Source organism: Aphidius gifuensis, linkage group LG6 (genome assembly GCF_014905175.1).
Source record: "Aphidius gifuensis isolate YNYX2018 linkage group LG6, ASM1490517v1, whole genome shotgun sequence".
Classification (NCBI taxonomy): domain Eukaryota; kingdom Metazoa; phylum Arthropoda; class Insecta; order Hymenoptera; family Braconidae; genus Aphidius; species Aphidius gifuensis.
The window spans coordinates 10,436,172-10,462,932 of NC_057793.1; the positions used below are offsets into that span (position 1 = coordinate 10,436,172).

At 27.3% G+C, this 26,761-nt stretch overlaps 2 protein-coding genes and 1 non-coding gene across 3 annotated transcripts in view; all 3 read left to right on the forward strand.

The window, feature by feature from the left end:
- Positions 1-5,386, forward strand: part of LOC122859817 (glutathione hydrolase 1 proenzyme-like) — a 42,874-nt gene extending 37,488 nt beyond the window's left edge. The window contains exons 2-7 of the mRNA XM_044163504.1: positions 1,874-2,297; positions 3,433-3,650; positions 3,735-4,491; positions 4,548-4,738; positions 4,822-5,065; positions 5,156-5,386. Of these exons, the coding sequence (XP_044019439.1) occupies positions 1,874-2,297; positions 3,433-3,650; positions 3,735-4,491; positions 4,548-4,738; positions 4,822-5,065; positions 5,156-5,386 (2,065 nt within the window). The remainder of the gene's footprint in view (positions 1-1,873; positions 2,298-3,432; positions 3,651-3,734; positions 4,492-4,547; positions 4,739-4,821; positions 5,066-5,155) is intronic.
- Positions 5,387-7,346: 1,960 nt separating this feature from the next.
- Positions 7,347-9,220, forward strand: LOC122859818 (glutathione hydrolase 1 proenzyme-like). The gene is made up of 7 exons (XM_044163506.1): positions 7,347-7,474; positions 7,565-8,167; positions 8,246-8,321; positions 8,377-8,570; positions 8,655-8,674; positions 8,732-8,898; positions 8,990-9,220. Exons 1-7 carry the CDS (start codon positions 7,347-7,349, stop codon positions 9,218-9,220), a joined length of 1,419 nt encoding a protein of 472 aa, XP_044019441.1.
- A 13,820-nt stretch (positions 9,221-23,040) lies between these two features.
- On the forward strand, positions 23,041-23,159 carry LOC122859944. Its single transcript, XR_006374388.1, has one exon. It is a non-coding gene; the product is annotated as a 5S ribosomal RNA (ribosomal RNA).
- Positions 23,160-26,761: the final 3,602 nt, after the last annotated feature.

Here is a 26,761-nt window from a genome sequence, read left to right on the forward strand (position 1 = left end):
CACTTTATTAAAGGGCAGCCTTTAAGTTGATAAAAAAAAATCACAACCAATGGAAAATCAATTTTTTTCATTTATAGAAATTAAATAGCAAAAAAAAGTAAATAAAAAAAAAATCCACAAGAAAAACTCAAATTTTTCTTTTTCCTATATAAAAAGGACAGTTGTCATCGATCTTCCGGACATATGATTGGTCGTTGTTTTTCTCTCACTTACGCTCATATGAATTTCTTTCTGTTTGCCTTGTTCTATTATTTTTTTATGTATTTCGTTAGCAACAAAAAAAAAAAAAAAAAAAAAGAGTGAGTGAGATTATATTTGTTTATTATTATTATAACAAATGCATCTTCAAAATGTTCTTTATTTAATGGATTTTTCAGAAATACTATGCAACAAATATTTATTGTAAAAAAAATTGTTTCAACTTTTAAAAAATTTTAACTTCATAATTTTCTACTCAGGTCTTTTTATTTTCAATATTTTTTTTTACAATAAATATTTGTTGCACAGTATTTCTGAAATATCCATTAAATGAAGGATCTTTTGAAGAAGTAAAATGTATTTTTTTGTGGTTTTCTACTGATGCATTTTTTTATAACAATAATAAACAATAAACATTTTAGAAATCATTGATACAGGCGCGCGTAGCGCGCCAATGTGCTCGTTAGATAAAAAAAAACACCTCTTATTTTTTATCCACCCTTTAATTTTGAGATACAAATGCTACAAATTAGTACAAATCAAAATGCTTCTAATGAAGACTTTATACAATTTTTCCAGGACTGAGGACAGCTGAGTCGCATTTCATAGTCGTATACATTGTGTGGCTTTTAAAATAGACCCTTTCGGGGCACCTACACATAGCTCAAGGATTACTAATACATCCATGAACACAACATAAAATGAAAAACCGTAAAACCAGTGAAAATGCCCCTGCTCTTTTTTGCAATAGCCAAAACTGCGAGTCTATCAAAGTCCATCTCTTGTCTTCATATTTCTCTTCTCTTACGCTTACGGTGCTGTGTTGTATATATAAGAAGATTAGGTAAAAGTTAAACCATCTTTGTGTTTGTAAATCATATAGTTTATTTGCATTATATATTTTTATCAATTTAGACATATATAACTGGCATCGAATAAAGACGAAAAAATTGCAGGTAAATCAAAAAATAATGCATGTTTAAATAACGTAAAGAAAATAAATTTATTTATTATAGCTCTCATTGTCTCTGTTAAATTCCTGCCTAGAAATGAATTAAAATTGTTGTAAATAAATTTTTAAAATGCTCACTTTATTGATGGTGATATATTAAGGGTGAAAAAAAAATGTTATGTTTTTTATTTTACTTGCTTATATGATTTTATTCATTAATTATCGAAAAAATATCGATAAAATTATCGAATGGCAAAAGTCTAGAAAATTCCGAACATAAAATATCATCATTTTTTTTTTTTTTTCGTATTGTCGTGAACATGGAAGTTGGAACCGGTTTTGGAAAGACACACACAGACACAAAAACATACACAGTTCTAAATAGAAAATCATAACTAAAATAATTTCAAGAGAAAATAGATGTATTTAATATTATTATCGAATTTATTTTCAATTTTTTTTCGTTTCATTCTATCGAAAAAAATTTAAATAAACGGGGGAATTTACGGGGACATTTATACAGGTGACGGGGAAACTTTGTAACCTGTATTTTGTTTTTTTTTTTTATCTTTTTTTTCGTCGTCTATTGTGTCGAGAAAGATTTAAAGTATTTTCTGGTATCAATATTTGTTTCTTAATTAGTTTAAATATTCCCTCATCAAATGCCTTTTATTGTTGATTGAGAAATAAATAGTTTTTATGACATATTTTAATGGTTTTTAGGCTTACAATGCTCCACTGTAACCAGTGTACCAATGTTACATCAAGTTTGAGACAGCATTTTAAACACTGCAAACTTCATGAGGCTACTGATGGTGAATTCGTCTGTGGATTTATTGATTGTCGTCGGACGTATAAAAGAAAATCTTCACTTCAACGCCACTACATAAGAAGACATCATCTATCTGTAATGGATGAAATTCACGAAATTTTTGATCGTTCTAATGTGATGGACAAATTCACTTGTTCAGATCTTGATTGTAGAACCGAATTGACGACTTTATACAATTTAACTAAACATATGAAAGATCATATACGAGATGGTTTAACAATATTATGTCCTTTCGATAATTGTAAATTGACTTATCAAAATGTCAGGTCATTTTCATCACATATAAGTCGGTATCATTATCGAGTAATGGATACTGTAAATAATGCAGAGTCTGGACCTTCGATTTAACTTGAAAATCATTGTATGGTAGATTCGGCAGAAGGTGAACTCAGTACTGATTGATTAAAATTGAGATTAATGGTAATGCAGTCATGACTGCAAGCCCATAAATGGGAAAAAAATAACGATTTATCTCGAAAAAAGTTTAATAATAGAAATGGAAAAATATAAAGAAAATTTTTAGAACTAATTCAGCGAATTTTTTTATTCATTTTTCGATAACAAAATTGAAGGAAAACCAATTTAAAATTGTATTTATAGATCACGAGATATATTACACTTTCAGTTTAATACACAATCCAGCTGACTGGTGATAATGTTCCATATTTTAAAAATAATGATCCTAGTAAGGAAGAACAATGCGAGGGTTTTCTATGGACCAATTGATTATGCAGCAACTGTTACACTGAATTAAAAAGTAACAATTCGCATTTGTACTTAGAACAAATTATATAATGTCATTTTACTTGAAAAATATATTTCTGAAACACTTACTGCAACAACAACCAATTAAATAAATAATATTATAAATTTTAAATTAATCAGTAAATTTATCAATTTTTATGTGTTAACTTTTTTTTCATAACTTGAAGAATAAAGAGGTTATTTCAATATGATATACAAATTTATCTTCGTGAATGTTAGAAATCTATATTTGATAAATTTTATCATGTTCCAGATTTGAATCATTAAAGTTAAAAATAAAATTATTTCTAAAAATATTAAAAATATGATTTTGTTAATATGGGTTTTGCTTAATAGGTGTCTGCTATCAAATAATATAATAAAAATAGAAATCAGTTAGTTGAAAAAAATAACGTTCTCGATATTTATCACTTTTTTCGATCAAAGCTTGGTTGGTTTTTTTTATAGTAATATAGTCATTAGTAACTCGATGGAAATATTGAATTTTATAATTCACACACACACAATAGAATTTAAGCCAACACATCAATCTCAATAGGTTTATTTAATAAAAGTCATTTGAGTGAAACTACTGTCTCAAACATTTCTGGACACTGGTAACTTGGAACAAAACAGCAAATTAATTTTTAGTTTTAAAAATTTTTAAATTCGGTTTTACTGTAATAATTAATTTTTTATTTTAAAGGTAAATATTTTAAATAAGAATTTGAAAATGTATCAACCAATTCAAAAAGTTGGGGAATATAAATTACGTTGGATAGTTTTTTATGCAATACTTGGATCAGTAACTTTAACACCAACATTTATCACCGCTGCGAATTCAACTTTTGATGAAAATAATAATTATATTCTGGATTTTGGGAACGTCAACAGTGAAATTAATTTATGCTCAAAGATGGGACGGTAATTTGTTTTTTGTTCTATTTTATTACTGACTATATTTATAAATTAAATACAAAAAATTGATTAATTATATATAAATTTTAGTTGGATTTTAAAGAAAAATGGATCAGCTGTTGACTCAGCAATAACGACCATGATTTGTAATGGTATAATGACTCCATCAGCGTTGGGCATTGGTGGTGGATTTTTGATGACGATTTACGATCGTAAAAATAAACAAGCACATTTTTTGAATGCCAAAGAAAAAGCACCACTAGCTGCTCACAAAAATATGTTCAAAGATAATGACAAGGAACCATCTAAAGTTGGATCACTCGCCATTGGAGTACCAGGTGAAGTTGCTGGTTATTGGGAGGCTCATCAAAAATTTGGTAAACTCGCTTGGTTTGATTTGTTTGAGCCCAATATTCAATTGTGTAAAATACAATCAAGCAGTGATCGAAACATTCGTCCTCAATTTTGTGATACAATAAGAACTATTGCTGAGAAAGGTGCCAATGAATTTTACAATGGTACAATTGGTAAAAAGTTGATTGAAGATTTAAACAAGTTGGGCAGTATAATGACTATTGAAGATTTAAAAAATTATCGTGTTAAATGGACAGATCCAATTGTTAATGATTTTTTAAATGGAACAAAATTATTTACATCAAATCTACCTGGTAGTGGTGGACTATTAGTTTTAATGTTAAATATTTTTGATGAATTTAAATTCACTCGTGAAAGTATAATAGGACAGGAAAATAAAATTAAAACACATCACAGAATAATCGAGACATGGAAATATGCTTATGCAATTAGAAGTCAAATGGGAGATCCAGACTTTACTGATATGACTGACGTGAGTTTATATATTTATCATTTCATTATCATGTTTTAATTTTTTTTTTTTTTCAGTTAATGAAAAATATAACATCAAAAGATTTTGCAAGGATGATCAAAGATAAAATAGATGATCAAAGAACTTTCAATGATCCAAGTCATTATGGAGGTGGTGAGAATCTTGTAGAGGATCATGGAACATCGCATATGTCAATAATAGCACCAAACGGTGATGCTGTTGCTGTAACTAGTAGTCTTAATGGACAGTAAGTAAATTAATTATTTATAATTTTAATATTTATTCAATTTCAAGTTATAATAATATATTATACATTATTTTTATTTACAGTTTTGGAAGTGGAGAAATAAGTAACCAAACAGGAATTATTTTAAACAATGCAATGGATGATTTTTCAATTCCTACAGTAATAAATACATATTCATTACCAGGAGTTAATAAAAATAATGAAGTTGAAGGTGGAAAAAGACCACTTTCATCAATGGTACCATCAATTATTACAACGTCAAATGGTGATGTTAGAATGGTTATTGGAGCTGCAGGTGGTACACAAATAACAACATCAGTTTCATACGTAAATAATTATAAGAATTTTATAAAATGTTGATTAATTTTTTTGTTATTATTTTAAAATTAATAGGTAACTTTTTGTGTTTTATTTTAGGTCATAGCAAGACACTTGTTCATGGCTGAACCGATACGAGAAGCTATAATTGCGCCAAGGATTCATCATCAACTTTATCCAATGGAGTTGTCTTGTGGTCAAATGATTTCATATAAAATCTATTATGGTTTAAAAAAAATGGGTCATGTTATGGGACCGGATGCAACTTCTTCTTCTGTTATTGCTCTTGTGCAAATCAATGGAACAGTTATTGATCATTTTTTTTCGTAAAAATATTTGAGATAAATTGTTCAGTTTGCAATCAATATTTGTATTCATTTTAAAATAAATACAGTAATAAAAATTTGATTTTCATATTTCAAAATATAATGTATCAGAATAATTCTTAATTATAATGTAAACATATCAAAATTTAAATTTATGTACCAACAAATATATTTACATGATAGTTTAATTAATTATGAGCAATGATATTTACCAAATATAACTTATCATTTTATAAAAATCTGTATGTTTTATATCATGTTCATAATATTGATGGTTAATTTACAGATACAAAAAGAATGGTATGAAATTTTGTTTTTTTTTAATATTTTTTCATTTAACTAACTTTTAGTGTATGAATTACTTCATTACCCACCATTGGATATCGTATACTTATAAGAACAAATATGATGCGCGCTTTAAAATTGAGTTTATATTTTTATCTGTTCGGGAAAAAATGACAAAAAACATATTGAAAATAGTTTTCTGCGTCACGATATTGATTTCATATATGTAATGTATTAATTCAATCAAACAATAATAGCATTACCATATGGTAAATTAATTTCAATTTATGTTATCAATATACATTTCTTATGTTGGATACCGTTTGATTTATTCAATCTTAGTGATACATATTCCAACCAAATATTAATGCTGTTAACAATTGATTTTCTATAAGTATTTAGAACAATTTATAATGTCATTTTACTTGAAAAATATATTTCTAAAACACTTACTGCAAGAACAACCAATTAAATAATGTTAAAAATTTCAAATTAATCAAAAAGTTTATCAATTTTTATGTGTTATAATGAGGGGAAAGTCACTTGTGTAATCTGGTGTACACCGGGAAAAGAATCTCCAATAATCTCTTGTAGTCTTACAGAAATGATTACAGAAAAAATCGTGTAATCGATGTAATCTAAAGTACTCTTCCAATTTTTTATAATCATCAATAATCTTTAAAAATTTTATGTAATCACCAGTAATCTTACGTCGTATATCTGTAATCTGCGAACATTACTTGTAATCTTGATATGATTACAGAAAATCTCAGTGATCTTTTTAGCTCTGTTTTCAGATCGCGCATGCGCGTGTATACATGCACATGTATAATATATATACTATTTTTTTTGTTTCTTTATTTGTTTTTCTTCATTTTTTTTTCTTCTTTGAATTTTCAGTGTAATCATAAAAGATTACAGAGAATCTTTGTAATTACCAAAAAAAAAAAAGTAATCTTGTGTAATCATTAGAAAGATTGCATGATTACCAGTAATCTGTAATCAGGTCTACACTAAATTTTGAAGTGACTTCTCTCTCGTGTGTTAATTTTTTTTTTTCATAACTTATAAAGATTATTCCAATATATACTATACAAATTTATCTTTGTGAATAATAAAAATATATATATTAAAAACCAATAATAAATTTCTAAAAGTATTAAAAATATGAATTTTGTTCATATAAGTGTTACTTAATAGGTGTCTGCTATCAAATGATGTAATAAAAATAGAAATCAATTAGTTGAGAAAAATAATGTTGTCGACATCAGCCACTTTTTTTAATCAAAACTGGCTACCTGGTTAATTTTTATTTATAGTAATATAGTCATTAGTAACTTGATAAAAATATTGAATTTTATAATCCACAGACATAATAGAATTTAAGCCAACACATCAATATCAATAGGTCTTTTCTATCAAAGCCACCTGAGTGAAACTATACTGTCTCAAACATTTCTGGTAACAAAACAGCAAATTGATTTTTGGTTTTTAAAATTTTATTTTACTGTATTAATCAATTTTTTGTTTTACATGTTGATTTGTTTAATAAGAATTTTAAAATGAATCAGACTGTTCAAAATGTTGAAAAATATAAATTACGTTGGATAATTTTTTTTGCAATACTTGGATCAGCAACAGTGGCAACAATAGTGGCAACAATAGTGACTTGGCTATTGATGAAGTATGGACAATCACCAATACCATTTACCACAACAGCAAATTTAACTTTTGATGAAAAAAATAATTATATCTTGGATTTTGGAAACGTCAACAGTGAAACTAATTTATGCTCAAAGATGGGACGGTAATTTTTTTTTTGTTCTATTTTATTACTGACTATTTTTAGTTTATTAATTAAATTTTAAAAAATCAATTAATTATACATGAATTTTAGTTGGATCTTAAAGAAAAATGGATCAGCTGTTGATTCAGCAATAACGACAATGATTTGTAATGGTATAATGACTCCATCAGGGTTGGGTATTGGTGGTGGATTTTTGATGACAATTTACGATCGTAAAAATAAACAGGCACATTTTTTAAACGCCAAAGATAAAGCACCAATAGCTTCTCATAAAAATATATTCGAAGAGGATGTCGAGGAACTGTCTAAAATTGGATCACTTGCTATTGGAGTACCAGGTGAAGTTGCTGGTTATTGGGAGGCTCATCAAAAATTTGGTAAACTTGCTTGGTTTGATTTGTTTGAGCCCAATATTCAATTGTGTGAAAAACAATCAAGCAGTGATCGAAACATTCGTCCTCAATTTTGTGATACAATAAGAACTATTGCTGAGAAAGGTGCCAATGAGTTTTACAATGGTACAATTGGTAAAAAGTTGATTGAAGATTTAAACAAGTTGGGCAGTATAATGACTATTGAAGATTTAAAAAATTATCGTGTTAAATGGACAGATCCAATTGTTAATGATTTTTTAAATGGAACAAAATTATTTACATCAAATTTACCTGGTAGTGGTGGACTATTAGTTTTAATGTTAAATATTTTTGACAAATTCAAATTCACTCGTAAAAATATAATAGGACCGACAAATAAAATTAAAACATATCACAGAATAATTGAGACATGGAAATATGCTTATGCAATTAGAAGTCAAATGGGAGATCCAGACTTTACTGATATGACTGATGTGAGTTTATAAATTTATTATTTCATTATCATGTTTTAATTTTTTTTTTTTCCAGTTAATAAAAAATATAACATCAAAAGATTTTGCAAGGATGATCAAAGATAAAATTGATCATGATAAAAGAACTTTCAATGATCCAAGTCATTATGGAGGTGGTAAGAATCTTGTAAAGGATTATGGAACATCACATATGTCAATAATAGCACCAAACGGTGATGCAGTTGCTGTAACTAGTAGTCTTAATGGACAGTAAGTAAATTAATTATTTATAATTTTAATATTTATTTAATTTCGAGTTATAATAATATATTATACATTATGTTTTATTTACAGTTTTGGAAGTGGAGAAATAAGTAACCAAACAGGAATTATTTTAAACAATGCAATGGATGATTTTTCAATTCCTACAGTAATAAATACATATTCATTACCAGGAGTTAATAAAAATAATGAAATTGAAGGTGGAAAACGACCACTTTCATCAATGGTACCGTCAATTATTACAACGTCAAATGGTGATGTTAGAATGGTTATTGGAGCTGCAGGTGGTACACAAATAACAACATCAGTTTCATACGTAAATAATTATAAATATTTTATAAAATATTGATTAATTTTTTTTGTTATTATTATAAAGTTAATAGGTAAATTTTTGTGTTTTATTTTAGGTCATAGCTAGACATTTGTTCATGGATGAATCAATACAAAAAGCTATAACTGCACCAAGGATTCATCATCAACTTTATCCAAAGGAGTTGTCTACTGATGAAGCGATTTCACAGAAAATATCAAATGGCTTAGAAAACATGGGTCATGTCATAGGACCGTATGCCACTGCTTCTTCCGTTATTGCTCTTGTGCAAATTAATGGAACAGTTATTGATCATCTTGATTCGTAGTCATATCTAAGATCAATTGTTTGAACTACAACAAATATTTGTCTTTATTTTAAAATAAATACAATATTAAAAACTTAATTTTAATATTCCAAAATATAATATAATTCAAGAATTCTTAATTACAATAAGTGTAAACATATTATCAAAATTTAAATTCGAACATATTTGTATAACAAAAATTATTAAAATTTAATTGGCATAATTTGATTGTACAAAGTTTGTGAAGGCCATTCACACATTAGTGTTTGAATCATTTAAATTTTGTAGTCGTAATTAAATAAGTTTATCAATAAAACTACAATAAAAATTACACCAACAAAAATATTAACATGTTAATTTAGTTAATTATTAGCAATGGTATTCACGAAATATAACTCCAGCATTCGATAAAACTCTGTATGTTTTATATCGTGTTTATAATATTGATGGTAAATGTACAGATACAAAAAAAATGGAATGACATTCTTTTTAAAAATATTATTTCAATCAAATCTAATGATACACATCTAAAAACTGAATTTTCATTTTTATTTGTCTGGGAAACAATGACAGAGAACATAAAAATAATTTTTTCTGCGTTACTGTATTCATTTTTAAAAGTTATTTTCTTTTATGTGCATTAACACTATTTAATTTATTTTAATTTTAGTGATATATATTTGGACCGAATATTAATATTCTGTTTTAAAATCAATTTTCTATATTATTGATACTATTTTCGAATGGCATTAATAATAATTATACGTTTATACTGATGTGACTTTAAAACAATCATTCTCTTTAACTTGTATATATTTTGTAAAAGTAATTATATACATATATACAGCAAAATATGTATACCAAAAGAACATCATAAAAGAGAAGCCGAAGAATATTTTAAAATAATATTTACAAGGCTTAAAGATCGTAGAGAAAACCAATGTTCAATATAAAGTAGTAAATTGATAATATGTAATAAAATGAATTTTAAACAAATATTGAACATCATAATGAATTTATAAACAAGAAAAAATATATTTATGAGCCATTATTTTTATGAATATTCAATTTTTATTTATAGATACATACGGAGCATTTTGAATTAAATGACGTGAAGAGAAAAAAATACAACAAAAATTTTATAGTACTAAACAGCAAAGTAGTAGTCCAGCTGAAAAACACGGTACCATTTGTTGAGATTTATTTGAAACTCGTTTTGTCAGTATATATCATATTTTCTGTTGTATGGGCAATAAAATTTAGAGTGCTATTCAACAAAATATATTGGGAAGCACAATGATATTATGGCATTTGAAAAAACGACGTGTTTTCGATTTTCCAAATACATTATATACCTAATATCATGTTAGTAATATGTAATATTTTAAATCCATTTAATTGCCATAAGTTTCATCATTGACTCAACGAATGTATACACTAATACAAAGAAATTTTTCCATTGTTTTTGCTAAGTTGATGGCATACCATAGGTAATTAAATATAGTAACACCTTAAATTAATATTTTTATCTCTGTTATTACATATATATAAATCCTGACGAAATTGATCGTTTTTCACCGGCCCATGCAATTAAGTTAACTGCTGTACTTATCGATAAAGCCAAGTCATTAAAAATCCTTGCATGCTTCATTCAGTTTGCAACAATCACAACAACAATTTACACGTCAAAAAATAAGTCATAATTCTCGAGAAAGTGGACTAAAAAATACATATTTAAATTTCTTTATTTCATTGGCGTCGTTTCGTTAAAAAAACACAAAACTATTCATATACACAAGCAATAAAATATCATGTTATTAATTCTAAAAAATTATTTTTCTTTACCTCAGTATATATAGATATGAATGATAGCAATAGAACATTGAAAAAATTGCTGATTAATTTAATCAACATTCATGACAATCAATAATAATAATTATAATAATAAAAATAACTATAACAATAAATAAAGGGATAGATGAGAGAAGAAAATGTTTGCAAGCTGTAGGGCCCCTCAGAGCGTTAAATAAAGTAAAAGTTTAATAGCGTACATCCGTTGCTCTGATAGATATCTTAATGCGACCGGATTTTCAACTCTCTACTGTGAGATAAGTGCGTTTTGCCGATAAAACAACACACGGTTTCTTCACACCCCCTTGTATCACTCTCCTGTTTTTTCTTGCCCTTATTACCAATTCATAATTTTATCGATTTCATTTTAAAACTCAATTTTCAATACACAGATAATACTAATTGAATTTCATATATATTTTTTAATTACTTCTTTAGGATTCTGTTGATAAAAATGTTTTTTTTTTTTTCGTTATTACATGCAACGATTATGTCCATATATAATAATGGTATAGTTTCATTTTCGGTTGTTGATGAGCATTTGTATACCACGTTTTGAGCACTTTATCAGCTCCTCCAATCAGAATTTAGTAGATTCAAAATATACGTGGCTTAATTTGTGTAATAAAAATCAGATGAAAACGTTTATCTGTAAAAAAAATCAGTCTAGAAAATCTATTTGTAAATGTAGAAGCCTGTTAATTGTTAATGTACACTGTAAAAAAAAATTTTATATTTGATAACGAAACTTCTTGAAAATAGAATTTTCATTCTAGGAAAATTTTAGATTTGAAAAAAGAAAAAAAGTTCTTGTTATGAATAGAAAACTTCTTGTTTTTCTTTTTTCAAATCTACTTTAGGTTCATTTCAAATCTAAATCTGTCATGTTTCAAGAATTTTTTTGTCTTTTAACAAGAAGTTTTCTATTCATAACAAGAACTTTTTTTCTTTTTTCAAATCTAAAAATTTCCTAGAACAAAACTTCTATCTGGTAGAACTTTTTTTTTCAGTGTATTGTTCTTAATTTTGAAGGTCAATCATGGAACTTAATCACATAATGTACATGATGTCTCTACTGATTGAGAAGTTTAAAAATTCTAAATACAAACAAAAAAAAAAATAAACTTATATTTAAAAAAACACTTTATTTTCTTTCTTTGGAGTTAAAAAAGTGATTAAAAAAGAAAAACGATTAATCATTAAATTTTTTCAATATATATATCTAGTACACGGACAGAATTTCACTCTGATTATCTGAGGGGAACACCGAGTCAACGGAATCATTGACATACAACTGGCTTTTCACGATTGCACACTTAGAAAGCTTAAGTGTTACCCCGTGATTTTCTGAAATTTATAACTATATTCTTGACCCTCACTTTTTCTCAGTATTATCAATTTAAAACCTGAAGATACATTTAAAAAATCTAGTGGCATCCCTTGATTTAGTGCGAGTTGCCCTGTTGACATCTCGTGATTGCTTTGAATTAGCATTCTCCGGTGAAATTCACAGGGCACCACGAGATAAGATAAAAAAAACAACGTGATTTTCTCAAGGCTTCGCTTAATTGACTTCGTCATCGTTGCCGAATTCAGCCGAAGTCATATTAGGTGATGCCTTGAGAAAATCGAGTTGCTTTTTTAATTTCTCTCGTAGCGCTTTTTTTTTAAATACTGCTTGTTATAAGGAATTATTTTTTTTAAAACAATTTGGATAATTAATTAAAAAAATATCGAGTATTTTTAAGAAATATTTTTAAAAGATAAAATTGCATGTATGTTTTTTATTAAATCAATAAAAAGCCCAAGGAAAAGCAGCAGGTAAGGAAAAAATGTAGCTGAAGGATTAATGTAGCAAAACAAATTGTGTTTAAAACAACATTAATTGCTTAGCCACATCTTTTCCTTAGCTACGACATTTCCTTGGACATTTTATTTATTTTATAAATAAAATACGTGTAAATTTATTTTTCAATAATAAAAATTGTCCAAGGAAAAGCAGTAGCTAAGGAAAAGATGTAGCTAAGGAAAAGATGTAGCTAAGGAAAAGATGTAGCTAAGGAAAAGCAGTAGCTAAGGAAAAGATGTAGCTAAGGAAAAGATGTAGCTAAGGAATTAATGTGACTAAGGAATTATTTCCTTAAAACACAATTTTATTAACACACTTATTATTATTCTATTCCATTACTGCTTTTCCTTGGACATTTGTATTTTTTTAAAATAAATTTACATGTATTTTATTTATAAAATAAATAAAAAATGTCCAAGGAAAAGCAGTAGCTAAGGAAAAGATGTAGCTAAGGAATTAATGTGACTAAGGAATTATTTCCTTGAAACACAATTTTTTGGCAACATTAATTCCTCTCAATTCATTATTAATTTTTTCATTACTGCTTCTGCTTTTCCTTGGACATTTTTTATTTATTTTATAAATAAAAAACATGTAAATTTATTTTAAAAAAATACATATGTCCAAGGAAAAGCAGTAGCTAAGGAAAAGCAGTAGCTAAGGAAAAGCAGTAGCTAAGGAAAAGATGTAGCTAAGGAATTAATGTGACTAAGGAATTTTTTCTTTGAAACACAATTTTTATACATTATTTCTTAGTCATTAATTCTAGTTACATCTTTTCCTTAGCTACTGCTTTTCCTTGGACATTTGTATTTTTTTAAAATAAATTTACATGTATTTTATTTATAAAATAAATAAAAATGTCCAAGGAAAAGCAGTAGCTAAGGAAAAGATGTAGCTAAGGAATTAATGTGACTAAGGAATTATTTCCTTGAAACACAATTTTTTGGCAACATTAATTCCTTAGTCACATTAATTCCTTAGCTACATCTTTTCCTTAGCTACATCTTTTCCTTAGCTACTGCTTTTCCTTGGACATTTTTTATTTATTTTATAAATAAAATACATGTGAATTTATTTTTTAAAAATACAAATGTCCAAGGAAAAGCAGTAGCTAAGGAAAAGCAGTAGCTAAGGAAAAGATGTAGCTAAGGAAAAGATGTAGCTAAGGAATCAATGTGACTAAGGAATTATTTCCTTGAAACACAATTTTTTGGCAACATTAATTCCTTAGTCACATTAATTCCTTAGCTACATTTTTTCCTTGGACATATGTATTTTTTTAAAATAAATTTACATGTATTTTATTTATAAAATAAATAAAAAATGTCCAAGGAAAAGCAGTAGCTAAGGAAAAGATGTAGCTAAGGAATTAATGTGACTAAGGAATTATTTCCTTGAAACACAATTTTTATAACACTTAGTTTTATCACATTCTTTTATACTGCTTTTCCTTGGACATTTTTTATTTATTTTATAAATAAAATACATGTAAATTTATTTTGAAAAAATACAAATGTCCAAGGAAAAGCAGTAGCTAAGGAAAAGATGTAGCTAAGGAATTAATGTGACTAAGGAATTATTTCCTTGAAACACAATTTTTTGGCAACATTAATTCCTTAGTCACATTCTATATCTTTTTTCTTAGCTACTGCTTTTCCTTGGACATTTTTTATTTATTTTATAAATAAAATACATGTAAATTTATTTTAAAAAAATACATATGTCCAAGGAAAAGCAGTAGCTAAGGAAAAGATGTAGCTAAGGAAAAGATGTAGCTAAGGAATTAATGTGACTAAGGAATTATTTCCTTGAAACATAATTCTTTGGCAACCTTAATTCCTTAGCTACATCTTTTCCTTAGCTACTGCTTTTCCTTGGACAATTTTTATTCATTCTTCAAATAAAATACATGTAAATTTATTTTTTAAAAATACAAATGTCCAAGAAAAAGCAGTAGCTAAGGAAAAGATGTAGCCCCGGAATCAATGGTGAAAACATAATTTTACCGGCTACATTAATTCCTTAGCTACATTTTGTTATTAGCTACCTCTTTCTCTTGACTATTTTTTTTTTCCTGAATAAAAATATATGTATTTTATTTATTAAATAAATAAAAATCCCATTGACAAGACGTAGCTAAAGAAAAGACGGATTCAAAGAAAGTATAAATTTTTTTTTATTCGAATTAATTAAAATTAATTAAAATATTTTGTCTTATTTTATTCTTAGCTATTTGCTATAACATGTCGATCAAAATATATCAATAAATGTAATAAATCTCATTATTCAATATTTTTTCTTTTTATTTTTATACTTTTATATTTATTTTTAACTATCCTACTTATTATTAAAACATCTTCTATTTCGCATCAATTGAACGTCATTCTTAATAAAGACAAAATTTTTCCTACTGTCACGTTAGCGCGCGATGGCTTAGTGGATAAGTCACTGGCATTTGGAATATAGGTTTATGTAGAGTTAGGTAGACGTAGGTTCGAATCAAGGTCAGGACATCGGGATACAAAAAAAAAAAAAAAAAAAATATATATATATTTGTTATATTCTTATAATAATTTTTTTTTTGTTTTCTTTAATGGTAACCCCGAGATTTTTTCGGTGCGCCACTGCCAAAATGTCATTGTTTACAAGACTCAACGGAGCCGAACTATCCTAAGGGGTTACCCCGAGATTATGTCATTGGACCAGTAGAGAAACTAAGTGTTGGCAACCCTGGTAGAATTCTGTTCAGTTTTAATGGACTAAACCTAATTATTAGACATCAAAAATGGCAAAAAAATGTATTAATTAAAAATGGGTATAAACTAGATAGTTGCTACCTATGTTTGCTGCGCAGTGGGTCCGTTCGAAAAAAACTGGTTAATAAATCGCTAGAAATTAGATTGAAAATTTACATTGTTAGCGACGTGAGCGTTCCTATCGTTAAGAATAAGTACTTACTCCAAATACAAAATAGATATCTAATAACTTGCAATAAAATCGATATATTTTAATAATCATAATGGTATAGAGAAGTTGATCCCAGCGCCCTGCGTTTAAACAATCAATTACAAAATTTTTGATATGATATTGTCTGATATCTTATTGACAAAGCTGTACATAAAGCATGGACATAAAGTTGGTTAAAGCATAAATTTTTATATTTTCTTTTTTTTTGTGAAACATGTTACGGATAAATAAATCTAAATTGCGTATAGTAAAAAGCAGCGTGGATTGCGACGAATACACAATAGAGTAAAGTTAACTTAAATGAGTGATGACAGCAGTCAAAATGGTGAAAGTGAGGTTAGTTAATTTGCCAAAAAAAATCTACGGAGGAGATCCTATCTTATTTTTTATTCAAATTGATTTCGGTTTTTCTGTAACAATAAATAAAATATCAATAATGATCATTTTCATGTATAATAAATCAATATGAATAAAATATCAATCTAATCTAGCTAATCTCACTGATAAGTTTAAAACCATAAACTATCTAAATACTAGATAAATCTTAGTCCATCAAAACTGGACAGATATTGGCTAATGTAGCGTCTCAATACCCCCAACATATACCTAATTTTCAGTCTATAAACTAGCTATATAATGTTTAAACTCCATCGAAAATGTCTAGTTATTAGCTAATTGTTGGACGAAAATTCTACCAGGGAACAAATTCCGCCGACTCGGGGTTACACTGAGATTTTATAAAAATTCACATTCTGATTATCTATCGGAAATTCTCTCCGTGTATAATAAAGTTTAATTTGAAATTATACAATATGAGGACTTCTCTTTAAAAACCAGTGATGAATCCATGCAAGAAAACGAGTATATAATTTTGCATAAATGTACCTATGTATTCTCTTGATTATCTATAATGTTTCTTTTATTGTTTTTCGAAAAATTATCAAATGAACTAAATGCTGGTCAGTATGCATACATACTCATATTTGCAAATAATGGAGATTAATAAATAAATAAATAGTTACATTAATATTAATGTAATAGCTAGACTAGTCAATTAATATTTCTTTGAAATTCTTCTTCGACGACAATATTGTTTCTTTAAGATCTTCAACTGTTCGTAACGCCTCAATTTCTTCAACTAAATCAACAACTTCAGGAAAACGTATTTTTGCTAGAAAATAAAAATTCAATAAAAAACCCTGCAGGTGGAAATATTTCTTTGCTTTTTCTGATTCTTTTCGCAAAGAACAATGAAAATTTCTCCGATTTTTTTCCGTCTTTTCTCAATTCTCATCAAGTTTTGTATGTTTTACAATTATTTTGGGTATATAGAAGTTCTCAAAAGGATCGAAAAAGTTTGAAACAAAACGGAGAAAAGTCGTAAGAGAGTAGGGGAAATGGTAGATAAATTTTCTAGACGGAGAAAGTTGGAGGAATATTTCCAACAGAAATATGATTAAAAAATAAAAATTTTACGAGATAATCATCAATTGATAGTGGTTTGAGTGATAATAACAATAAATTAATAGTGGTATTACATTCAAAAATTATAATGATCATGAAGAGAAGATGAAAAACAATATTATTGTTAACGTAACTCAACCTTGTTAATGAATCATGATTTTTATCGTAACGAAAGAAATATGCCGAAATTACCATGTTTTAATAATTTCGCCGATTGGGAAAAGGAACTCATCTTCTTCATGAACATTTTGAAAGTTAAAGAATCCAAGACTTTGAAGGTTTGTGTTTTAAGCAGAGTGGTGTTTCTTGCACGATTATGAAATGACGTGAGATGCATCGCCTTACGTTACGTCAATCGTCATTTCATAATCGTAGAAGAAACACCAATTTTACCCACGTAATTTTACATTTTTTAAAAATATAACAAATATTTAAAATAAAAAAATCATGTATTTATACTTGAACAATGAAAAATTAACTGTCTTTTAATTATTGTTAATGACTTGAAATTTTTCATGTTATTTCGTTCAAAAATTAATCAATAAACTGAATATCCAATATCCATACATATCTCTCTTCATCTTTTCTCTGTCTTTGTCTCTGTCAAGTCTTGAAAAAATTAAAAATTTAAACAAAATAAATATCAAAAAGAAACATGCATATAATATAAAAAATATTAAACGTAACGAATGCTAAGATCGCGTGGCTGTAAGCCATCTGTAATGGAAACTCGAACCCTATATCAGTCCACAGCATGACCAAGATACTTGCACTTCAAGTAATCAACTTTGTTAATAAAAGAAATAAAAGAAAAAAAAAAAAAGCAGATAACCCTCGTGGAAAATATATATATAGATAATAAAATATAAATTTATTTAAATAAATAAAATTAAAAAAAAAAATAGTTACAAGTGAACTGAACAACTTCTAGCTGTGTAAACTAGTTAAAGGTTTAAATAATAAGTTGATGACATACAGAGTAAGGTGATGGGAAATGAAAATGCCAAGGAATAAAAAAAGGTGTTGGATGTGATTGCATGACACCGAGTCATAAGCAAACTGAAACCTGAGCATTATGCTCCAAGATAACTGGTGCTGGATTCTGAACAACAACAAATGACATCCTTACGTGGTATGCTCAACGCGTTATTAATCTCGACATTAAAACCCCATGGTCACTATTTTTAACACACAAAGTGTTTTATACAAAATATTTACTTAAGATTTGTCAGTCAATGATTTCAAGTCACACAATTCATTTTTTTTTTTTTCCATTATTTTCAGTCAGTTGGAAATAAAATATTATTTTTAATTTTTTGCAATTTATTGAAATAATTAATATTATTTTTAACATTTTTTTTTAATTAAACTGTCGCAATATTTTTATACGGTATCTCAAAATTATTTATATATGTTAATGCACTCATTCAAGAAAAAAAAAAAAAAAATGATTTTAGTTATTTCAATTGTATACTATAGTTTTTAAATTGAGTGATTATTATAAAATTTTGTATTGTACTGAGCATTAAATATTTGATAATAATAAAAATTTTTTTAATAAAATCTAAACATCTTAAAAAAATGTATCTCTTTTAAAATTGATGAAACTAAATTTGAACCCAGATATTTCATTCAACGAGTCAATTTAAACTGGTTACAGTGGCCAGAAAACTTTTGTAAGTTTATTTTAAAAAATAGTTTATCGAATACTAATAACGTAACTTTAGCCAATTTCTAGTGACTCAAGTCACTCGATCAACGGTCCTCGAATTTTTCATTCTCCACCAATATCCCCCACCTTTATAAATATTTCTTCAATTCGGTAATAATTGTGTACTTGATTAAACTTATATAAAAAAATACGGATACTAATATCATTATATATTCACATTTCGAAAAGAAGTAAAAAGTACAAAAGAAATTGAAATCAAAAATACAAATATTCACAATGAATGAGTGTCAAAGAAAAAAAAAAAAAAATGATTATAATAATGAATTTTTTGGAGGCGCATAGCAAAGAAGTGTGTATCTGCATGGGTTTATCTTGAGCCAAGTTAATGAACGTAATCGTGGTCATTACATCGATCATGAAAGATTAACTGCGGATCGTAAAGATGTGGTATGGTGGAAGCTACTTAAAAAATTGGCCTCGCACCCGACACACACTTGCATTCAGGTCGATCTGCTAAAATATAGGAAATAAATTACCGGGATGAGATACTGAAACATATATATATGTATATATATGTATATAATATTCTCAACACAAATTGAGAGTCGTGTTTCAGCCACATATATTAAACTAAGTGAGTTTTAACGACTTTAAATCAAAAGTCCACTAGTCATAATTTTTTTCTCATTTTATTAGGAAAAAATTATTTTGATGAAGAACATTATATAGTAATATGTTTTATATTAAGTTAATATAAAATTTAAAGCATACAGATTTCATAGCTAATTTGATAAAAAAATTAAAAACAAATAATTTTTTTCCAATGACTGAAATGATGAAATTATTTTATTTATCAGCAGTAAAATAATACTGATGCTAATAATTTTTTCTTTATATAACACTTTAAAGATTATTGATAGGTTGATAACTTAAGTATTTTTTCTTACTGTCTTTTTTAATTAGATCTTTAAATTTTATATCACTCTTTAATTGATATGTAAAAAATATATATAAATATATTTTTAATATTATTGAATTTCTCTTTGAAAGTAATATTTTTTCATTTGAAAATTTTTATTACATTCCTTATTAATTTATTTTTTTTTAATTTTATTGTTTATTTAATTAAAATTTCAAACATTTTTTTTTTTTTTTCAATTTATATCAATAAATATAAAATTAATTTTAATAAATTGTTAGTTTTTTTTTTTTTTTTCTATCTTTACTAATATTTTGTAGAAATTATTGAAAAAAATAAAAAAAAAAAAAATTAATTATTCATAAATTATTATATCAATAATAAATTAATAGATTTTTTATAATAAATAATTAATATGTAAAAAATAATATAACGTATACATATAAATCAAAAAATATAAGCAAAATTAAATAAAACAAGATATAATAAATAATAAAAAAAAAATCTGATGAATAAAGCAAAGTGGAGGTGGCTGTTGCAATCTACTTGGAGGCTGACCATCAAGAGTATACGTATAGAATATAATGACTGGCACTTCTATGCATTATATGGTACCACCGCGCGCGAGCCGAGAGTATATTCAGGGGCTCCCTTGTTTTTTTATTTTTATTATTATTTTTTTTTTTTGTTTTTTTATTTTCGTTATATTCCTCCCTGTGCTCTGGGGAGATGAATAATTTCAAAACGGGGCACGCAATTACGATGCGCGTACGTCTCGCGTACCAAGTAGCTCCTCCAGCTTCATCGTTCGCTCACACACGCATTTTCCTTTCGCAATATGCCGGCCATTACAAACTATATATATTCTTATCTTTACTTGCGTTACATACCCACCTCTCTGCCTTCATCTTCCTATCATTTATATTTCACTGAGACCAATTATTTTTGCAAGCCAGTATTCCATCACACATATTATCTTCACTTCTCTTCTTCATCATCGAATACCATTTATATACATATATGTATTAGTATATGCATTTAGTATTCCTATAGTCACACACTTGCACGATTATTATTGATTGTTCAGAACTTAACAAACGGTCAGTGAACTAAAAAATAAAAAAACATTAGCTGTTCTTTTTATTATTTATTTTGAGTGGTTGAATAATTTCTAAAAAAATTTTAATAATTGACTGACGAATTTCAATAACACTCTTATGATCGTGATGAGTTTTAATTATACACAGATAACAAAAAAATTTTCAAAGATCCGATTCAACTTATGATTCCAAAAGTTATACTATATAAGTCTTTTTGTTTAACTTTATGTTTACATCTGAATTGAACTACGAAAAATTTTCCGTGCAAGCTCAATTGCTTCCTTGTTTAGCCATTCAACAATAAAAAAATAATAACGACATGATATTGACTATTTTATTCAAATTTAACGGTTAATAGTTTATAATATATAATAATGTACACATCAGCAAAACTTTTCAACACGAACAATGTACAGTAAACTGAATGGTGAGAGAATAAACTGAGAGTCAATCGATCTAATTCATTATAATAATGTGGGCCACAATGGATCAGCGTCATATCCTGGAGTGTCCCCAGTATAGTACATATCAGAACAGTAATCACCATGGATCAATTAGATCAGTTTGGCTCCCCTTCATTGGATCTATCTCAAACCACAATGGAAATTTCACACCCGCTGTTGATAGTATGATAATATTACACCCGACAATAATTTTTAAAATCATCAAATTAATTAAGCACGCATAATCTTATGAAAATAAAATATCTGAATTTATTTTTTACATCAATCGCTCGTGACGAAATATAAAATATATAAATGTATGAATTTATTTTAGAAAACTCTTTGATGTTACCGATAATAATCAAAAAGTTTTAACGACATTTTTATCCCAAAACTGGTAAATTTTTTTTTTTTTTCGCTCAGCCTCTTGACACCTTAAAAATGACAATCGACTGAATTAACATATCGAATGGATTAATTTTGATAGTTTCTTTATTCGGAAAAAAAAAAAAAAATTTTTTTTATCTTATTTTAGCTGTTGTCAACTCAAATCAACTATCAGGCACTAAGACAAATATAAAAAAACATAAAAATGAGCAAAAAAAAAAAAAAGTATTTAAATTACACAAAAAACGATTTCATAATCTTTTTGTTACCTCGTAATTCAATTTGAAAATGTATGTAAATTAATGGTAATTTATTCTATACTTTTTATTTTGGTGGTAAGCTGGTTGAAGCCCATCTATAAGTCACGCTAAAATATCGTTGAAATTTTTTTTTTTTTTATGAACAAAAAAATAATTTTAAAGATGCATTTATAGAGGAGTTTAATTTATGAACAAGTTAAAGACCGTTGTTATGTAATAATAGATATATTTGTTAACTTATTTGTTACTAGTGTATTAATTATTTGTTTATAAAAACGAGATTTCAACAAATGAAGAATTATACCATTTTGTAGGTCATAAAAGGTTACAGAATGACAGCTAATTGCAGCTTCTATAGAATAACCGTCTTGTTCAATTTCTTTAAGTATATTCACCGCTTTTGCATTAGCATAACAATAGAAGCTGGATATACAAGACGCTACCAATACAAGTGCGTTACGATTTACTAATTTGTGCCATAAAGCACATTGCATTATTCATGAGCTCTTATATATAATATATATATATTATAAAACCTTTTCTTATTCAATCTATATAGATTTGATCTGATATATATCGTCACTGTATAGTAATAACAAAAGGGACTAAATGCAAAAAAAACGCATTTATAATAATGGATGTTATTAAATGGGAAGATATACGCTCAAATGTGAATGTGGCATCTCTTCTCTTAGTGGAATAAGATATACAAACAATCTAGATAAAATAAAGATGTATATTGATTTGAAGATATATTTTAATTTCATTGATTTTTCCTTGTTAATTGATGATATATTTCAGTCATTGTTGTTCTAAAATAAGAAAATTGATTTTTAGTGCACGCATCACTTGCAACTAAAGCTAAGTTTTAGTAGTAAGTGATCACGAGAAAATTTTTCAAATTTGAAATTTTAATAATAACATTCGCCAACGACCATATCGGCTTGAGTACACCAGTTCTCGTCCGATCACTGAAGTTAAGCAAGGCTGAGCGTGGTTAGTACTTGGATGGGTGACCGCTTGGGAACACCACGTGCCGTTGGCATTATTTTTTTGCATCAATAAATTAATTAATAGTGAGTGAAAAACAACAAACATTTTATTAATTTATGCTTCAATTAGTTTTAAATAAGTTTAATTTTCGTTAAACGTGATAAAAAAAACAAAAACAATAAGTGAAAGACCTACATTTGATATAGCCGAGGGCTGTCCCAGAGGACATAACCTCACAATGGCTAACAACAGTTTCATGAACAATAAAATTAGTAGTCAAGCAATAAAAAAAATATTAGAGACATCTGCAAGAAGACCGTACTCCGCTCGAAAAGACCAAGAAATCATAAAAGCACTTCTTGAAAAAGAAAGGTCCAAAACAAGTCAAGATGCAGAAATAACAGCTGGGCAATCAAACTCAACAAGACGTAAGTTGACCTTGGTCGATAGTGATGGATTCACATCACCAAGAAAAACAAAAAAAGCACGTAAACCTGATATTGATGACGAAGCTATCCCAAATCATATGAATCAATATGAACCACTTGATATTAATACACAAGACATGGAGACAGATACAACAACTGATACAGCTGTTGAAAATACAAATAATAATGAAAAAAAGAAAACAAATGCACCAACAACAAGAAAAGAAATAAGACCACCGCCTATTGAAGTGATGGGCTACAACAACATCAAAGAACTTGCTAAAGCATGTTCTGACAGTGGCATATTAAAAGATGAAATTACTTTTCGTAAAGTCAATGATGACCTAACAATCACAACAAAAAATACCAAAACACACTCAAAGTGTAAAGAAGTATTACAAAAAAAACAAATTCCATTTTTTTCGTACACTCCAAGAGAATTACGACCAAAGAACTTAGTCCTCAAAGGAGTCAATGATGGAAACTTCAGTGAAGCAGAAATATTGGAAGAGTTGAAAGCAGCTGTTGACAACCAAACAATAATAACCAAAATAACCAAAGTTAATTTTAATAAAAAATACCCCAATACTTATCATCATATTATACAGATCCAGGCTGATCAACCAACTGAACCTCTTACCAAAATAAAAACAGTAGCATACCAACCTGTAAAATGGGAAAAGTTGAGAAAATCAAATATATTCCAATGCAAAAGATGTCAACGAGTAGGTCATGCCAGTTCTAACTGCAATCTGGCCTATCGCTGTGTTAAATGTGGACAATCACATGAAATTGGTGGTTGTAAAATTACAAATGAATCTAATAAATCATCATTATTCTGTGCTAACTGTAAAAAAATGGGTCACCCTGCTTCATATCATGGTTGTGATTACATAAAACTAGCAAAAAAATCAATTAACGACCAAATAAAAATAAATAAAAATATCACACAACTTAGAAAAAATAAACAGATACACAACAAAAAATGTAACATATGCAAATGCATTCAGTAACAACTACATCAACAACAACCAAAATCAAATACAACAAAGACAACAACCACAACAAGAATACGAACAAAGGTACCCAAAACTAGTACGTCAAACACATCAACCACAAAATCAAAACAATAATTACTTATCTGGCAATGAGCAAGAACATTACAATAATGATAAAGCTCCTTACTGGGTAAAACAAATTTATGACAAAATTGAAGAATTATGTACTATAACAATAAATAAAATGATGAGCAAAATAACAGCCAAACTAAATGAGCTCGAAGATAAACTTGAAAATCAACCATTACAATATGAATAAAAAAACTTCAAACAACAAACAAATTAATAATAAACAATTTAGTAAAACACTAAAACTTGAAAAAATAAATATAGCTGCATTAAACGCAAACTCCATCATCACAAAAGCAAGAAGAATGGAGCTAGTAAATTTTACCGAAAAATACAATCATGATGTATTACTCATTTCAGAAACTAAATTAAATATCAAACACAAATTAGAATTTAAAGACTATAATTTTATCAGAACAGACAGACCAAAATCCAAACAAAGTGGTGGTACTGCTATCATGATCAAGAAAAAATTTGACTACAAAATTATTACAAAACCATCATCATTAAACAATGAAATAATAGAATACACCATAATTGAAATAACAAACAAAATGAATGTTAAATTTTTTGTAATCAGTGCATATGCTAATCATGTAAACAGAACCGTTTACACTGATGAAATAAATAAATTATTTGAAGGATTGAGCTTAGATCACAGGCATAATTATTTTATTATGGCAGGTGACCTAAATTCTAGAAGAACAGATTGGGGTGACAAATGCACCAACACTAAAGGAGCTCTATTGGCTAAATGGGAAAATCAAGACGGAATCAAGTATAAAACGAAAATATACACAACATCAGAACCATCTCGACCAGCATCTGGTTCTTACATTGACATATGTCTAGCTGATAAACGTCTTGAAATTGATACTGATAATAATGACAAAATACAAACACTTGACTATGATAGTGATCACAAGGCGATTTCATTTACAGTCCACTTACCAAATGATATGAACAACAACTTACTCGTTAATTCTATTGATAATAGACCGATGTTTAAAAAGACTAAATGGAATAAATTTACAAAACATTTAGCTTCAGCAGTATATGTTCCTCCTCCATCAAATCGTAATTTATCTCTAGATGAAATAGATAAACACGTATTACAACTAGAAACAATCATCAAAAATTCAATTGATAAAATAGTGCCAAAACATTACGAGCAAAACTGTACTAATATATACACAAATACAAAAACAAAACAGTTATTAAAAGAAAAACAACAGTTACAAAAGTTATTAAGATTTTGGAGGAAAAACAATACTAATGACAAAGGTAAAACAGTTAAAAAACTTATAAAAACAATTAATGAAACAAAAAGATTACTTAAAAGTGAAATTGATAAAGCTAATAACAAGTATTGGATAAACAAAATAAGAATGATCAATCACAGAGATGGAAACACATTTTTTCCAGACATGAAAAAAATCTTTCAAGAAAAAAAAAACAATATCATACAAACTATCTCTATTGATGAAAATGAAAAAACCTTACTTGATAAAATGAATGTTGATCTATCAAAAACAATTAAAATTAACAATGAATATACTTTCACAGACAAAGTTGAAAAATTGAATGCAATTGGCGCTTTCTATGAGATGATCAATTCGCCAAGGCATTTTAATAAAGTACCAACCTTGACATCAACCATCAATGAATACGCTGAAATATTAAATCACGAGTTCTACAACAACAGAATAAATAACATCACGGTAACATCATTCAACAAAAAGAATAAATCAACAAATCCTGTTATTATAAATAATAAAACAACAAACTTAAACAAGACACCAGTAAGTTTTAAATACTTTTGTAATGGACAGCAAGTTGAAAATATTTTGAAAAAACTACCAAATAAGTCATCTTCAGGCCCTGATGCAATACCACCAATAGTGCTGAAACACCTACCAAAAACAATAATAAAATATTATACCATTTTGTTCAACAATGTACTTAACTTACACTACTTCCCAGATCACTGGAAATTAGGGCACGTTATACCAATACTTAAAAAAGACAAAGATCCAAGCAAACCTACCAGTTACAGACCAATTACACTTACTCCAGCAATAAGTAAAGTTTTAGAAATA